We start from the raw sequence: 19,129 nt of genomic DNA on the forward strand, positions 1-19,129 counted from the left end.
TTGGACTGTGTTGGAAGCTGCAGCTTCAGGATATCAAAGCCTCATTTGGCGACTGAAGCAACAAAGTATTTATCCTGATCAACAAGTAACACCACACAATAACACTATTCTTCGCACCGCTGTTAGATTCAATCAAGTGTATCACAGAAGGAAATGATAATAATTGGGAAAAAAAATTTAAAAATAAAAAAAAGAAATTAACTTCTAAAACCATTCTGAGCAGCTCAATAAATAAAGAAACTAGCTGCATAGAATTCCTTAAAGCCTCCAAAAATTTCATCGATCGGGTTATGCTCCTGTCTAAAAGAATGGAGGAAAGTCTGCTTCTCAAACTTGGTATATTTCCAATCCTACCAAATCTTTGTCAAAATCTTGTTATAGACCAAGTTTTAAATATTAAATGATTGCATGAATTTTACTTTCTGTGTCACCATTGATCAAACTCGACAAACTTGCCTTTTATTTTATTGTATTTTTCTTTCTTTCTTTCCAAGAAAAGAATAAGGAAAAGACTCAGAAAGTATACTCATGAGTTGTAAAGAGTCCTATAAATTCCTCTTTGTTTGATAGCTAGCTATGAGTTCTATGAAATTGAACATAAATAAGTTTCTCGCTATAAATTAGTCATACACCTACCACGCGAGCCTTGTCTAGCTTCACGCGTATAGCTTCCAAATTATAGAATATATAATTTCTTAAAAGCACACCAAGATGGAATTTGTCACTGCTTTCTGCAAAAGTTCCTATTGTTTATTCATCCACTCTCTACATTAAAAAAAAAAAAAAAAAGAGAAACTGTAAAATATATCAAAATGGATGACTTCTTTAAATAAATCTTACAAAGCAGAAGAGGTACGATTAGCATAATTAGTTTTGATCACTTTTAAACTTATAATGAACCACTATAATTAAACGATTTGGGATCCTAATCTCTCTTAATCTTCCCCTTGTTTTTTTCAGTTACCTACACCTGAAGGACAAGATTGTTGGCAATATGGATAGGACAGTGTTTGAAGCTGCAGCTTCAGGAGATCGAAGCCTCATTCGGCGACCGGAGCAACAAAGTATTGATCCTGACCAACAAGTAACACCACACAACAACACTATTCTTCACATCGCTGTTAGATTCAATCAAAAGGTTATTACAGAAGGTGTTCTTCGCTTATGTCTACAGGTACTTGGCAAAACCAATGCTGATGGGGACAGTCCTTTGCATATAGCATCGAAAATTGGGAACGAAGAAATTGTTGGGCTTCTCATCGGCTGTTTTAGCAACACTGAAATCCAGAAAGGTGCTCTAAGAAAGAAAAACTTGGAGGAGGAGACACAGCCTTACATGTTGCGGTTACAAATGGTCACTTTGGCGTAAAAAAGCTGCTTACGGAAAAAGATACGGAGTTATTGAATTTGGTGAATAAGGCTTATGAATCTCCACTTTTTCTTGCGGTGGAGGGAGGTTTTCTCAATATTGCACAGCATATTTTACATCGTTTTCGTGAAGCTCCATGCCACGGATCCAATGGCATGAATGCTTTGCATGCAGCCGTGGTTCGAGCACATCATGTTGATCGTATATTATATATATATATATATATTTGCATTTCGCTCTCACTATCTAGCTATGTATGTTTATAATACTTATACATTCCCGGCATGATATGCGGATATATACCCAATTTTGATATGGTGAGGATCTTGTAATGGGTTTATAAAAGAGGGATATACTATGTGAGCTGTTACGTACTAAAAAGATTTTAGATTAATTTCCAAAAAAATCTAATCAACCACAAATAATAATTAATGTCGGGTTCACATACATTTTATGGATTGCTTTTTTCTTATCTAGATTTTACTTTCTAAAAAAATCAAAAATATTAATTGTTGTGCCATTTGTTGATGATATGCTTGGCACGCATACAAGCCCCTCTTTACAGGTCAATCCCTTCCAACATCCTTAACATATCAAATTCCTATACTAGAAAGTGTACATAAAGTTAAAAATCTTCCATAACATGAGTATACAAGTCTATTATAGCATAATTATATATGCGTGTGTGTGCGCGCTTGCACACATATTTACACTTATCAAACACAACAATTTTGCTAAAAGACTTCAAGTATGGAACAAATCTATGCATAAAACACATTTAACTGTAACAACTAGCTGAGACACTTTAACTAAGATAAATTGCAGTTAAACTGTCTTAACTATGACAAATTATAGCTAAAAAGTTTTTGCCAAAAGGTGACTGGCCATAACATGGTAACACACTCTATGGCTACTATACATTACTATCAAGACCCGTCCAAAATTCCTCATCGGAATCCTAGACAAGCTCTGATCCCAGGAAAACTCTACCGGACCCTCCAATGGAAATCCGGCAGAACCTCCCCTAAGGGTTGGACTTACCATAAATTTCCTACATTGAAAACACACTTCTATAAACATCACCTTATTCCTCCCATCTTACTACAATATAATTCCACAAATTTACAGCACTTCAAAATGAATAACGGTTAATCAGTGCGTAATTAATAACTAAATGTCCAATACAGTATACAGAGCATTATACAAATAAATGTGGAATTAATACAATGACAGATGAAGAAGAAAAAGGGAAGAAATGCTTCTTGGACTTTCGGTAATGAACTGAGACGTCTGGGTCGCCCCGAACGATCAACGTCTCCCAACCTGGACCTAGAGGAACGGAATCTAAAAATATGAGATGCTAATCATCTTAGTGAGTGACCCTATCTACTGTACAATTATAAAGCAACGCTAATTACAGTACATTTGATTAATTAAGAATAAATAAGTAAGTAAATAATAATTATTTGAAAATAATATTTCTCTCAAAACCCTTACTATTCACTCCATTGGAAAGGTTCCCCTTTAAAATATTTTTGCAAAACCCAATATTTTATACCCCAAAATTCACGAAATAATTAATTTAATAAATAATTAAACAATCCAAATACCAATAAAATCTTATGAAATATAATAAAATAAATTTAGAATACTTGCATGAAGGAAATATAACATAAAAGAAGAATTCAATATATAATTCATAAAATTTGATTTAACAAACTAAAATAAACAGTATCAGAAATATAATTTAGATAATTATAAATAGATGATAAAACAAATTAAAGGCACTTAATTTAAATATGATTTTAAAACCTCTAGGGTTTGAAATTTCTATCTGAAAATTTATACTTGACGCACCACACTATATACCAGTGATGCCCTCCGATACCCAGCATCCCGAGCACCGTCCGGCGGGAGGTTAAAGAGAGAAACTTGCATATGGTCACTTCGGCATCCCGACAGCACCGATGCTTAAACCATCATCCCGGCCATGGAGGGGGGCGGCTTATGTGCACCATATAAAACTTGCCTGCCCTCGGTCCAATGGCAACTCACGGGAGACATTATAACTTGCGCGCTTATCAACATATACAGTACAAAACATCAGTACTGTATGAGTGTATCTAAAATAAATAACTAAATTTTATTATAAAAAGATACATAATTTTTCCAAAATTCACCGTGGGAATTATACCACTTTACAAATTCACATCCCACATTCTTCTTTTGATATCACCAGCATGAATACTTTGATAATATATATAATTTTTTCCTCATCACAAAATCCATCGATACAATTATACAATTTCCAAATCCACAAACTTTCATTTCCATCAACTCAAATATACAATTTTCCAATGGCATAAATATTTTTGAAACAAAATTCTTTAAAACAATATTTTTCTCCAATCCTCAAAATCCATTTAAATCAACAAATCCTTAAAACCACATAAATTTCATATATAATTAATTCATATAATTGTGCACAATAATTGAATAATAACCATAGCAATAATTAAAATAAATCAAACCATAATTTCTTTAAATTCCCCAATATATTATTTTGGCACCAAAACATATATTAAAAACATTATAAATTAGCAATACAATTTATATGGAAATTCTCTTAATATCAAAAACATAAACATATTTACCAAATATTTAATTATGAAATATTTCGACAATGAAATTTGATAATAATTACCAAAATTTCAAATTCCTTAAAACCAAAATATTTTATAATGCACAAATATTTAATTCCATTCAATTTTGGCATCAAAATTCCAAATATAAATTTACTAAATATTCAACACATCAAACATATTTTTCAAACAACCAATTTACACAATATATATATATTTTAACATCCCAAAATAATTTTGAACGTGAGTCACTTACCTGGAACACGCAATTAAACCACAATCCACCATAGGATCGATTCGTCAATCCACACGTGCTCCTAAAATAACAATTTACACACAGTCAAATAAAATAATATTTTATTCGGATAAATAATACCCGGTATCTGGGGGGACTAACACAAACGCTAACCAAAATTGATGAGTAATATACCGAATCGAAGCTTGAGTGACGAGGATTACGAATCTTGTCTTACTTCCCGGAGATCGGACCGATGGTGGCCAGAATCTCGCCGGAAAGCTCTCGGCCTTTAGAGCCTCGATTCTCCCAAACCATCGCGAATTGGAGGAAAAGGACCCCGGATCTGAGTTCATGGGGTCGGAATTAGTGGGGAGGGGCTGGAGATGTGACTGGGTACTTGCCGGAATTGGATTTTTCAGCGAGCCGCGGAGACCCACCGGATACAGTCACCTCCAGCGGTGCATTCGGTGGCCGATGGCTGAGATTTTCGGGGATTTTGTAGGTTGAAGGGAGAGGGTCTCAACGGGATCAGCGGTGACAAGAATGGAGACCGGAATGAGGAGATTTCGGCGATTGAAGAAATCAGCACCGCCGCCGAAAATGGCCTCGAACTGGGCGCGTTGGCGGCCAGCCGGCGGTGAGATTCGGTGGGTAGGTCGGAATTCCCATAGGTGAGAGACCAGTTAGGTGCGTGTGGCTTGGGGTGACCGGAAAATGGGCAAATCGGCGGTGGCAGGTTGGGTTCTCTTCCGTTCTCCTTTCTCTTTCTCTCTCTCCCTCTGCCCTCTCTCTCTCTCTCTCTTCCTTGGCTTTTCCCTGTGAAACGGTGAAATAACTCAGCCCGTGGGTGTCACTGTGCACTCATGGGATTGAATGAGGACACGACACGTGGCATGAACAGTGCACACGTTTCACACATTTAAAATAATAATAAATTAATACGGTGTTAACAAAACTTCGCAGATCCATACTTTTTAACCGTACGTCCAAATTAGGCATTCCGCTAGTCTATGAACTCGTATTGACGAGTACTTCACAAGCATGCATGAGTTAAAGCTCAACTTTACATGAATAAAAAGTCAACTTCGGCACCCCTTGGACAGTTTGGACCTCAACTTATTTTACTCATAACTTTCAAATAGTAGCTCCATTTTCGACGTGCTACTAGTCTATAAACTCGTGACAACGTGTACTTCATAATGGTGCCTCAGTCAACCTACAATTCCATCCGAGTCAAAAAGTCAACTTTTGACCTCAACGGTCAACGATCAAAGTCAACGGTCAACCTCGGTTAAAGTTGGAAATTTTCCGTTGTACTTTGGGACGGGGTGTTACAATACACTCTCAACTATAATATTTCCTGTTGCAAAATATAAATATAAATATCACAATGAAAATGTAAAATTAATTCTTGTATGCAAGCTAAAGATAAAGTTTAGAAACATACTATCAGCACGGTATAAGCTTCTAAAATCGCTAACAAACCATTAGTTGTTTTAGGAGCCTCTTAGTGCTAATAAGATGTTCATGGACTCTTGCTATAATGCAAGATCTTGCATAAGAACTTCTTTATATGTATGTATATTATCTATATATATATATATATAATATATTTTGTAGTGGCATTTATATATGCTAGTTCCCACTTCCTAATTGACCTAACTTTTCTTGGAAACAATTAAACTTTATTGGTTGCAGCCGGCATGTTTGAATATCAGGCACCTGAGTTATCTTTGGAGAAAATTCGGCGCCTGCTAAGCAGCTTTCTTTTGCATGCTGGAGATAAATGCATTAATATATTATATAATACGGCTTATCCCCCAACATAGATAGGTAATCAATTTGTCTTCTACATTTTCAGTTTTCCTGTATCGTCCTACGGAACCAATACATATATATATGTCAGGACCCGTCCAAAATTTCTCACCAGAACCCTAGACAAGCCCTGATCCCAAAGAAACTCTACCGGACCCTCCAATGGAAAATCTGGCAGAACCTCCCCTAAGGGTTGGACTTACCACAAATTTCCTGCACTGAAAGCACACTTCTATACACATCCCCTTATTCCTCCCACATTACTACAATTTGATTCCACAAATTTATAGCATTCCAAATGAATAACAGTAAATCAGTGCATAATTAACAACTAAATGTCCAATACAGTATATAGAGCATTATACAAATAAATGTAGAATTAATACAATGTCAGATAAAGAAGCAATACAAGATGAAGAGGAAAAAGGAAAGGAAATGCTTCTTGGATTTTCGGCAATGAACTGAGACGTCGGGTTCGTCCCGGACGATCAATGTCTCCCAACCTGGACCTAAGGGAACGGAATTTAAAAATATGAGATGCTAATCATCTCAGTGAGTGACCCTATCTACTGTACACTTTTAATATTAATAAGATAACAATAAAAGAAATTTAATTACTCAATATCAAACAATTAAATAAATAAATAAACAATAATCATTTGAAAGTAATATTTTCTCTCAAAACCCTCATTATTCACTCCGTTGGAAATGTTCCCCTTTTTAAAACATTTTCGCAAAACCCGATTATTCGTATGCCCAAAAATCAAGGAATCGTTAATTTAATAAATAATAATTAAATAATCCAATTATAAATAAAATGTAATAAATAATTTTAGAACACTTTAGGGTTTGAAATTTCTATCTGAAAATTTATACTTGACGCACCACACCATATACCAGTGATATCCTCCGATACCCAGTGTCCCGAACACCGACTGGCGGGGGGTTAAAGAGAGAAACTTACATACGGTTGCTTCGGCGTCCCGATAGCACCGCTGCTGAAACCGTCATCCTGGCCACGGAGGGGGGCGACTGATGCGCATTACATAAAACTTGCCTACCCTCGGTCCAATGGCAACTCATGGGAGACATTATAACTTGCGCACTCATCCACATATGCAGTACAGAACACTAGTACTGTATGAGTGCGTCTAAAATAAATAACCAAATTTTTATTATAAAAAGATACACAAACTTTTCCAAAATCCACTGTGGGAATTATACCATTTTCCGAACTCAACCTCCCACATTTTTCCTTAACATTTCCAGTACAAATCCACCGGTAACCATATACAAATAATTTTTCTCGTATTACAAAGTCCATCAAATAATGTTCCACGGGCATAATTATAAAATTTGAACCCACCAATTTAAACCAATATTTTCCTTGAAATATTTAAAAATCAAATTATGCCCAAAAATAATATTAAAATCCAAATACAATTAATTAAATGAAACCACCTTGCTCATGCTTAATAAATACAATTAAATCACAATAATAATCAAAAATTCATTAATAAACCAAATTTTCATTTAGCAGCCATAATCATATATATATATATATAAACTAAAATTTTTACCACAATTATACTTAAATTCCACCACATGAGCATATTTCTAAATATCAAATACATAAAACATATTTATCAAATATTTAATTATAAAATATTCCAACCATGAAATTTGATAATAATTGCCAAAATCTCAAATTCCTTAAAACCAAAATATTTTATGATGCACAAATATTTAATTCCATTCAATTTTGGCATCAAAATTCCAAATATAAATTTACTAAATATTCAACACATCAAACATATTTTTCAAACAACCAATTTACACAAAATATATATATCTTAACATCCCAAAATAATTTTGAAGGTGGGTCACTCACCTCAAGCACGCAATTAATCCGAGATCCTCCATGGGATCAATTCCACAACGTACAAGTGCTCCTAGAACAACAATATTACACAACTAAAATAAATTAATATTTTATTCAGGTAAATAATACCCGGTACCCGGGGGGTTTAACATAAACATTAACCAAAATTGATAAGTAATATACCGAATCGAAGCTTGAGTGACGAGGATTACGAATCTGGTCTTACTTCCCGGAGATCGAACCGGTGGTGGCTGGAATCTCGCTGGAAAGCTCTCGGTCTTTAGAGCCTCGATTCTCCCAAATCATCGCGAATTGGAGGAAAATGACACCAGATTTGGATTCAGAGGGTCGGAATTAGTAGGAAGGGACTGGCGGTGCAGCTAGGTACTCACCGGAACTGGATTTTCCGGTGAGCTGCCGAATCCCACCGGAAACCGTCGCCTCCGGCAGCACGTTCGGTGGCCGATGGCTGAGATTTTTTGGGAGTTTTGTAGGTTGAAGCAAGAGGGTCTCAACAAGACCAGCAGTGACAAGAATGGAGGCCGGAATGATAAGATCTCGGCGGTTGAAGAAATCGACGCCGCCGTCGGAAAAAGCCCCGATCTGGGAGCGTCGCCGGTCAGTTGGCCGTGAAATTTTGGGGGTTGGCTGGAAATGGAGAGGCACTCCTACCTGGCCGGCGCGTGTGGCAAGATTCGGTTGAAAAAGTTTGCAACTCCGGCAGCCGGTGGTTCTCTCTCTCTCTCTCTCTCTTCTGTCTCTCTTTCTCTCTCCTCCCCCCTCTTTCCACACTGGTTTAAGGCCATCATGGGTGGCACTGTTCACCCACGTGGATCTCTCAGATGTCGACACATGGCATCACTGTTCACTTAAGCCAGATATATTAAAATATTACGATATTTGGAAAACTTCACATGTCCATAACTTTTTAACCAGATGTTCAATTTAAGCGTGCCACTAGTCTATGAACTCGTATCGACGAGTACTTTACAACCATATAAAAGTCAAAACAAAATTCTACAACCATAAAAAGTCAACTCCCGGCACCTTTTGGACAATTTGAGTCTCGACTTGTTTTGCCCATAACTTTCAAACCGTAGCCCCGTTTTCGACGTGCTACTAGTCTACGAACTCGGGACATCATGTACTTCGCTACAGTACCACGATCAACTAGAAATTTCAACTGGAAGAAAAAGTAAACTTTTAACCCACTTAGTCAATGGTCAACCTCGGTCAACGTGCAAGAATTCCGATGTGGTTTGGGACGGGGTGTTACATATATATATATATATATGTAAGTATGTACAATACGTTTTTACTAGATTTCATCTATAAAACACTTAATTATACGTAACTTTTGGAATATTTCATTCGAATTCCATGTAAAAAAGGTGATTTACTCCAGTAAAGTAAAACTTCATATGTATATATATATACATATAGCAATTCTACGGTGCGGACCGTCCGTATGCAGACCGCATCCAAAACCAATACTTTTTAGAAAAAAAGCATCGGCTTTGCTGTGTATGTGTTGCTGTATATGTGTATAGAGCATACACAGCAAAGCCTTCAAAAAGCATTGGCTTTGGATGAGGTCTGCATGTGGACGATCTGAATCGTAGATGCTCTCTATATACATATATATATGTGTGTGTGTGTGTGTGTGTATTTTTATGAAATTAATGTTTTCTATACCAAATTTACTACCAGATCTGGGAAATATATCCCATGGTTTACTCGTAACCTGGTAAAATATTCCCACAGATGTGTAAGCTTTTACATGTTAGTGTGCATGAGATTTATAGCAAAATTATAAACGTACATAAAACTATTGTGCTCGATGTTATGTTAATTACTTATTATTAATTTATAGATAGTATGCGCTTATTGCTTGAAAAAGAAAGGCTCGCAACAGAGCAAGATCAGCTGTTTGGGTGGACTCCTCTTCATTGGCAGTACATGTGGGTCATCAAGAAGCAACTAAACTTTTACTTCAAAATTCCTCCACTCCTGCATATCTGCAGGACAACCAAGGCATGTCTGCTTTGCACATTGTTGCTAAACAAGGTCATGTCAATGTAATGGAAGAAATTATTAGTCATAATCCAGATGCTTGCGAATTGATCGACAACAGAGGATGGAATCCTCTTCATGTTGCCATTGCAAATGCAAAGCTTAATGTTGTCAGGCTCATACTGAAAAAGCTAAGGCTTGACAGTCTCATCAACGCAACCAATAGGAAAGTAATATGCCTCTGCATCTGGCTGCTAGAAGGGACAAATACAGCATTATAACCATCCTTGTTAATGATAGTAGAGTAAACAAGAAGATTCAAAATCACGACTTCCAAAATCTGATTGACTTGATTCGAACTAATCCAAATCTTGGTGAACTTTACAAGGCAAGTGGTTCAAGCTATTAAGTCCCAGTACTGAATTTTCCATATTAAAATGCTATTTAAATGCTATTCTTCGCCAATAAACATCGGTTATGTGGCAACACACACAAGTGCTATGGGATGCCTTTCTCCATATGCATCTTGTTTTTAAAAAGTCAAGCAACCATATAGCGGCCATAAATAGCATTGATCAGTTTTTTTTGCAGTTAGCTACAATATGGTAATTTTCACACAAATGACATTAATTTTCACCATCTTACGTAATTGTATTCCCGGTCTACAAGAAATAGATTTCATGTTAAAACCCAATAATATTGTTCAGCGGCATTTATTGGAAATCGATTTTTGTTATTCACACTAATTTAGTACTATCATTTTTAATGTAATTTTTCAGTTTATGATTGTAAAGAAGTTGGATAAACAGGGTGGCCGAGCAAGTCTGCGATCACTTGTCAATGGGATAAATATTCATGAAGTCGGTCATGAGAACAATGAAATCAAATGTCATAGACTGAAGAATATATCCAACATTCATCTACTGGTGGCAAGTCTTATAGCCACGGTGACTTTTACAACAGGGTTTACAATGCCCGGAGGGTATGAACAAGACCGATCATCCACAAAGGGCATGGCGATGTTTTGTAACAAGACATCTTTCAAGGTTTTTGTAATAGCATATTCAAAAGCCTTCTACTGCTCCTCTGCCTAAGTTTTCATACAATTCTGGGGTTCCTTGGAGCATAACTATCATTTGCTTTTATGTTTTACAAGAATGGCAGCAACTCTCCCTTATATTTCTAGGCTTGGGATGGTACTGGCTTTTACTTCAGCCATCCATGCAGTTATGCCTCATTCCACAATGCTAGCATATTATACTATTGTATCAGGTATCTGCTGTGCATTGGCCTATATCTTTGGATTTTTGTAGATGTGAAGCCACCGCATCTTTTTAATATGATAAACTTATTCAAGTATAGGTAATCAATTGTAATGCATATTGTATAACCATATATAATTTACAATCTTCATTCCCACTTTCGTATTGATGTGATGTATGACAGATTCAATTAATCCTCCCAAAAGCTACTGTTACTTTTGCAAAGATAGGAAAAGAAGAAAATATCCTTACAGTGCCAGCCAATCTATTTTAATAGGATTTTTTCTGTGATAAGAACTTTGCAGATTTAAACATGTTACATAGATTAAAGAAAATGACATTTTGGGATATGACTAGGAAGAAGTTTACCATTCTATTTTCCTGTTGGAGCTAGCAGTTCACCTTTATTAGCCACGACTAAGAAGTCCTTGTAGAGAACCAGCTGTACCGCGTTGTCTCTGCTACAAAGTTGGTCAAATAGAATGAGAGATTGTAATGTTCTCATAGGTGCAAAATTTAGGGTTAGCTTGAAAAGTGCACATCACCCACCTTTGCATTGTTAAACAAATCTTCGGCAACGGCTTCCATTTTCTTTCTTTGTTTCTCTTTTCTAGTAGACTCAACAATTTATTCACTTTTATGATCAAATTCTGTCATAAGTAACAAAGAACAATATAAGCATACCATTCCCCTGAAAATTTCTAAATTCCATATAAAAATAAGAATTTTAGTAAAATAAATCTTTTGGATACTTTGATCAGAATGGACGTATATTGTTGAAGCTATTCCTTTATGGAATACCTTTCTGCAATTACAGTCAAACAAGGAACCCAAAAAAAAAAAAAAAAAAAAAAGGGGGAAAAAAATCAGAAAATACAATTGAAGATAACAAGTCTACTCAACATACTCACACCATAGGCTAAAACTGTCAGGATCTGTCCAAGATCCCTCATCAAAACCCTAGACAAGCCTTGATCCCAGGAAAACCCTACCGGATTTTCCAATGGAAAATCCGACAGAACCTCCCCTAAAGGTTGGACTTACCACAAATTTCCTGCATTGAAAACACACTTCTATATATATACCGCCTTATTCCTCCACTTTACTACAATTTAATTTCACAATAATCAGCACTTCCATAAATTAAACAGGGAACTAATGCAGTATTTAATAAAATGTATTCAATACAATATACAGAGCATCAAAGGTCAAGCTCGCTCCGGATGAACATCTACCAATCTTTGTACCTAGGGGAATGGATTTAAAAATATGAGATGCTAATCATCTCAGTGAATGACCCTATCTAATATACAATTATAATAGTAATAATAATCATAGTACCCTTGATTAATTAAGAATAAATAAGTAAATAAATAATAATTAATTGAAAATAATATTTTCTCTCAAAACCCTCACCATTCACTCCGTTGGAAAGGTTCCCCTTTTAAAACATTTTCGCAAAACCTAATCTTTTATACCCCAAAAATTAAGGAATAATTAATTTAATAAATAATTAAATAATCCAAATACAAATAAAATACAATTAAATAATTTAAAATACTTGCATTAGAGAAATATAACATAAAAGTGAAATTCAATATATAATTTGTAAAATTTGATTTAATAAATCAAAATAAACAGTGTTAAAAATATAATTTAAATAATTACAAACAATCATGTAAAATAAGTAGTAAAATATCATAATATTCATTTGGATATATTCAACCAATCTATATAATATTTTTATGGCAAGATGCATTTTAAAAATATTAATTTAAAATAAGTGACATAAAATATGAATAAATACATTTTAGAAATATTAGTTTGAAATAAGCAATAAAACAAAATTAAATACGTTTAGTTTTAAATACGATTTTAAAGCATCTTGGTTTGAAATTCGTATCGAGAAAATAACTTGACACACCACACTATATATCAGTGATGCCCTACGATACCCAGCGTTCCGAGCACCGTCCGGTGGAAGGTTAAAGAAAGAAACTTGCATACGGTCGCTTCGGCATCCCACAGTGCTGCTGCTTAAACCATCAACCCGGCAATGGAGGGGGTCGGCTTATGGCCAATATCAAACTTGCCTGCCCTAGGTCCAATGGCAACTCACTTATAACTTGCGCGCTCATCCACATTCATAGTATAGAACACCAGTACTATATGAGCGTGTCTAAAATAAATAACCATATTATTTAAAAAAATAATAATTTTTTTCTAAAACTCACCGTGGGAATCATACAATTTTTCAAATTCACAATCCCACATTTATTTATTTAATATCTTCAGTATAAATCCACCAATAATAATACACAAATAATTTTTCTCCAAATCATAAAATCAATCAAATAATATTTCAAGGACATAATTTATAATTTGAAAGCACCAAACTTAAACCAATATTTTTCTTGAAATATTTAAAATCGAATCATGCCCAAAAATAATATTAAAATCCAAATACAATTAATTAAATAAAAACACCTTGCTCATGCGTATTAAATGCAATTAAATCACAATAATAATAAACCAAACTTTCATTTAGCATCAATAAGCATATATATATATATATATAAAATACAATTTTACCACAGTTATAATTAAATTCCACCACATGAACATATTTTCTAAATATCAAATTAATACAAAATAAATACAATTAATCACCCCAAAATAGTTTTAAAGGTGGGTCACTCACCTCAAGCATGTGTATCAATCGAGATCCTCTGCAAGATCAACTCCACTACCCACACATGTATCTAAAATATCCACAATACATAAAACTAATTATTTTAATATTTTAATCGGGTAACTCCCAAATGGGTATCCGGTGAGCGAACACAAATGACAACCAAAATTTACAAGTAATATACCGAATCGGAGCTTGTGAAACGAGGATTACAAATCTGATCTCACTTTCCGAAAATCGGACCTGAAGTGGCTGGAATCTCGTCGGAAATGTGTCGGGTTTTGGATCCTTAGATCTCACAAACCGCCATGAGTTGGAGGAAACTGACCTCAGATATGGGTTCAGGGGGTTGAAACTAGTGGGAAATGATGGGCGGTGCAATTGGAAACTCGCCGAAAAGTTAATTTTCTAATGAGCCGCCTTGGTCACCGGAACCCATCACCGCCGGCGGTGCGTTCGGTGGCCATTGGTCGTGATTTTTGGAGAAACTATAGATAAGAGGATGGGTGAACGAATGGGACCGGCGGTGAGTCAAACAGAGGCAAGATTGGGGAGAAATCTGGGTTTGAAGTAATCGGTGCGGCCGCCAGAAAAAGTCTCGATCCGGGCTCGTCGGCAGTCGGTTGGATGTGATTTTTGGCTGGCCGGACGGTTTTCAGGTGGGCGTCAAGGTGGGGTGGCACGTGTACTGTTCTGGTGGCCATAAATGGGTGTACGGCAGTTGACCAGTCCTTTCCCTCTTTCTCTCTCTTTCTCTATCCTCTTTCTCTCTCCTCCTTCTCCTTCTCTCTCCTCCCTCCCCTTCTCAACCAATCAAAATGCCTGTGGGTGCCACTGTGCATTCACGGGTGGGTCCACTTTTTGTGACATGTGGCATCACTGGTCACACACATACAGATCCATGAATAGTAAATGCTGTCTCATAAAAACTTCACAGGTCCATAACTTTCAAACCACATGTCCAAATCGGGTGTGCCATTAGTCTATGAACTCTTATCGATGAGTACTTCACAACCATTGATGAGTCAAAGCTCAACTTTTCATGAATAAAAGTAAACTCCGTCACCCCTTCGACAGTTTGCACCTCAACTTGTTTACTCATAACTTTTAAACGGTAGCTTCGATTTCGACGTGCTACTAGTCTACAAAATTGAGACGATACATACTTTGAAATGGTGCCTTGATCAACGCAAAATTCCATCCAGAACAAAAAGTCAAAATTTTGGCCCTCTCGGTCAATCGTCAACCTCGATCAACGTGCAAAAATTCCGACATACTTTGGGACGGGGTGTTACAAAAACCACAATTGGAAAAGTTACTGATACAGGGTGATCAAATTTGTTCTAGCTGAGTTTTACTCCTCTACTAATCTAACTTCTTTGCTTGTGATTATACGACTTAAGAATGTGGTTTCAAGATATGCAGTAAACACAGGTCAATAGAATATTCTCCAGAATGCCAAAGGAAAAAATAGAGTAGACCATTTAAGCTCTTCTCAAGACAATTATTCATCTTTAGAACATTGGTTTTAATACAATTTTTACATAAATTATATTAGTCCAAAACCACACAATACAAACAGAACTTAGCTATAGATATTGTCAATAAGGTTTCAAATTTTAAGTAAAGGATACTGTTGAAATACCATTGATCCCAAAAGCTTAAACTGATGGAAAATAGGTTTTCATTTAATTTATATTCTTTTCTAACACTCCCCCTCACATGTAGGCCCACCTCTTTTGGGCTTTTTTTCTGGGTCCTTACATTAGATCTTTTATTTTGGGTGAGGTTGTTAAGTTTTGAACTCAGGATCTCTTGGATCTCTGGCTCTGATACCATGTTGAAATACCTCTAATCCCAAAAGCTTAATTCAAAACTTAACAACTTCACCCAAAATAAAAAAATAAATGTAAGGACCTAGAAAAAAGTCCAAAAGATGCGGGCTTACATGTGAGGGGGAGTGTTAGAGAAAAATATAAATAAAATGAAAAATCATCTCCCATTAGTTTAAACTTTTGGGATCAGTTGTAATTCAACATGGTATCAGAGCTAGAGATCCAAGAGGTTATGAGCTCAAAACTCAACAACTCCACCCAGAAAAAAAAAAAAAAAATAAAACAAACGTAAAAACCTAGAGAGAAGCCCAAAAAAGACCGGCCTACATTTAAGGGGGAGTGTTAGAGAAAAATATAAATCAAATGAAAGCCCATATTCACCAAAATTCTCAACCCTATCAAGCTTCTTCACCAAAAGATTTCCTACATGCCTGACTGTGTTTTGCCTACAAAACCTTTTGGGTTATTTGGGGCATAAGGCTCCTCATCTATTGGTTTCACAATTGCAATGTTGTCACCATCACAAATTTTAAAATAATATGCACCTCCATGCAAGACCACTACAAATAAGAACTGGATCAATACTATTCTTCATTGCTGTTACAATATCCATAACCAGTTTTTTTATTCTAGCATATTGATTTGAGTATCTTAGTACTTCAATTGGACAGCTCTGATATCATGTTGAAATACTATTGATCTCAAAAGCTTAAGCTTTTGGAGTAAGTGGTATTTTAACATGGTATCAGAGCCAAAAATCCAAGAGGTCTTGAGTTGTAAAAACACATGTAAGGACCCAAAAAGAAGTCCAAAAGAGTCGGCCCTATATGTGAGGGGGAATGTTAGAGAAAAATATAAATGAAATGAAAATCCACATTCCATCAGCTTAAGCTTTTGGAATAAATAGTATTTTAAGATAGCCTAGTCTGGTTGAAAACTAAACAGCATGGTATCAATATGAAATTGAGAAAACTAATGTAATTATCTTTCTGAAGAGTTTGAAGTTTAAAACTTCACAGTTTGATGTAGAATTGGTGGTAGAAGGGATGTCTAAATCTCATACAAATAGATATTGGTTATAAATTAATAGAGAAAGAGATAGAGAAAGAAGAAAGAGAGAGGAACCCACCGAATGAATTATTTGTGAATGTCATGTGGTTGGTTTCCTTCTTCATTAAATGCATTTATATATAAAATAATAATAATAATAATAATAATAATAAATAAATAAATAAATAAATAAAATAAAATAAAATAAAAAATAAGAAATAAAAATGGAAGAGGTAGAAGTTAAAAAACAGTGAGTGGAGATCTAGAAAAATAAAATAAAATTTTGAGTGTAAATATAAAAATATTAAATATTTGGTTGGAAATATTAAAACAAGAAACAATTCATACCATTGGAAATCTTGAAAACATGATTGCAATGATTGTAATTGTATAAATAGAGAGAGAAATTTTTAAAATACCAAACTACCTTAAAAAGGAAAAAAAAAAAAAAAAAAAAAGAAAAAGAGCAATTGAATTTCTTTTTTTCCCCATCTTTCCTTCAGAGCCTTCCACTCCTTTATTATAGTTAATAGACAATGGATGTTAATAGACATTATTGTTGGGTGAGTTCTGATGCGAAAAGGGTCATTCGCGTGTCTTCCACTTTGTCATAAAAATTAGAGGTGGGAACGCTGGAAGACGTTTTTCTGCGCATACTCGCCTAACCCAAAGTAAAAAAGTCCACGAATTCATTTGCCTCGCTTCTCCATCTTTCTCCATCTCTTTCTTTTTAACATCTTTTTCACTATCTTCAGTATTGGCTTTGTTCGATCTATGCTGATTGAATTCATATTCTCCAATTTTTCCCAAAACATCAATTTGAATAGCAGAGGCAAAACCTCTGCTGGCGATAATTAAGATGAGAGGAGTGTCATTGTGGAAAAAAATCCAGAGGGAGGAACTGAAGACTGGGGATCACATCTACGCATTAAGGGGAGCCGATACAAAAGTCCATCACGGTAATCTTTCTTCTTCTTCTTACTCAGATTGCTGATTGTCCCTTGTTGTTCTGTGTTTCTACAGATACTGCCATGAGATTTTTGATTGTTTGTTTGCTTTGCTTGCTTGCTATATATATATATATATATGACCCCAGGGACATATGCCAATGATACAAATGTGATCCACTTCTGTAGAGGAGCATGCTCAGATAATACATGTCCAACATGTAGTGACTTTTATCGGGTAACCTCTTCCTGCTTGGATTGCTTTCTATATGGTGGAGATCTCTATCGCTTCGAATATGGTGTTACGCCAGCTAACTTCGTAGCCAAATTTGGAAGAGGATGTACCCTGGCCTCTAAAGATAAAGCTGAAGATGTCATAGACCGCGCATCTTTCTTCCTTGAATATGGCTCTCCGGCCCACCACCGTTACATAAACAACGGGGAAGACTTTGGAATATATTGCAAAACAGGGTTGCTAGTGGTTGATATGATTAATTTCAGTAAGACTTGGCAAATAGCATATTTCTTGGCTCTTACTGCTGCTTTGTTTCTTTCTTTACAGCAACTCATGCTTGTTAGTTTTACTGGTCTGGCAGCTAGATTTCTTGGACTATGCTGTGTTTGCATATTTGCTTCTGATATTGAGCTCGCCCCAATGTTACTAAACTCAATAAAGTACACAGATTGAAGTTGATTAGATATTGGATTATGGTGGTTCGGGCTTCCAACTTATGGAAAGATATATTGATATGTTTATATCAGTACTAATATTACTTTTCCCTCTTTGCGTTTTTTATCCTAATCGGTGATCTAGGCCTCTTCTAGTGGTCAGGACTAGTGATAAAAATATTGATATTGATGAAAATGTCAAGGGTAAAATTTTATAAAAATGTAGATGGAAATATCGATATTGATGGAAATGTCGACAAAATTATGGAAACTGTAAATATTTAATTTAGAATACAAATTTTTACATATTAGATAATTAATACAGTAAAATAATATAAAAAAATATAATAACTAAAATACAAGAATAATAATATAGTCTATAAATATTAAAAATTATAATAACTAAAGAAAATACAATATTTGCTACCATTAAAATGTAGAAAATTTAATAAATAATATTAAGATATGAAATTTGACAAAATCTGGAGGTTAAATATTTTGTAATGTCATCCATATTTGTAATAGCATTAGTTTTATTTTATTTATGTAATGTTTAGTGGTATTTTTTTTTTATTTTTTATGTTTTGATGGACAAGTTTGCCCCATTTAATATTGAATCTGCACATGATCAAAAAGGCTAATTCGGTAAAATCAAACTATTTTCTTCGGCCATCCCATCTAAACCTAAAAGCCAGAGTCTTTCGAACGCAAGCAG

The 19,129-nt window shown here is 35.1% G+C and overlaps 2 protein-coding genes across 2 annotated transcripts; both read left to right on the top strand.

The window, feature by feature from the left end:
* The first annotated feature begins 8,411 nt into the window (after positions 1-8,411).
* On the top strand, positions 8,412-11,053 carry LOC107415507 (protein ACCELERATED CELL DEATH 6). The gene is made up of 3 exons (XM_048472626.1): positions 8,412-8,564; positions 9,971-10,189; positions 10,739-11,053. The coding sequence occupies exons 1-3, from the start codon at positions 8,412-8,414 to the stop codon at positions 11,051-11,053; spliced, it is 687 nt and encodes a 228-aa protein (XP_048328583.1).
* A 6,344-nt stretch (positions 11,054-17,397) lies between these two features.
* Positions 17,398-18,506, top strand: LOC107415508 (protein LEAD-SENSITIVE 1-like). The gene is made up of 2 exons (XM_048472859.2): positions 17,398-17,757; positions 17,895-18,506. Exons 1-2 carry the CDS (start codon positions 17,658-17,660, stop codon positions 18,431-18,433), a joined length of 639 nt encoding a protein of 212 aa, XP_048328816.2. The 5' UTR covers positions 17,398-17,657; the 3' UTR covers positions 18,434-18,506.
* The last annotated feature ends 623 nt before the right edge of the window (positions 18,507-19,129 follow it).

This window comes from Ziziphus jujuba, chromosome 4 (genome assembly GCF_031755915.1).
Source record: "Ziziphus jujuba cultivar Dongzao chromosome 4, ASM3175591v1".
Taxonomy (NCBI): domain Eukaryota; kingdom Viridiplantae; phylum Streptophyta; class Magnoliopsida; order Rosales; family Rhamnaceae; genus Ziziphus; species Ziziphus jujuba.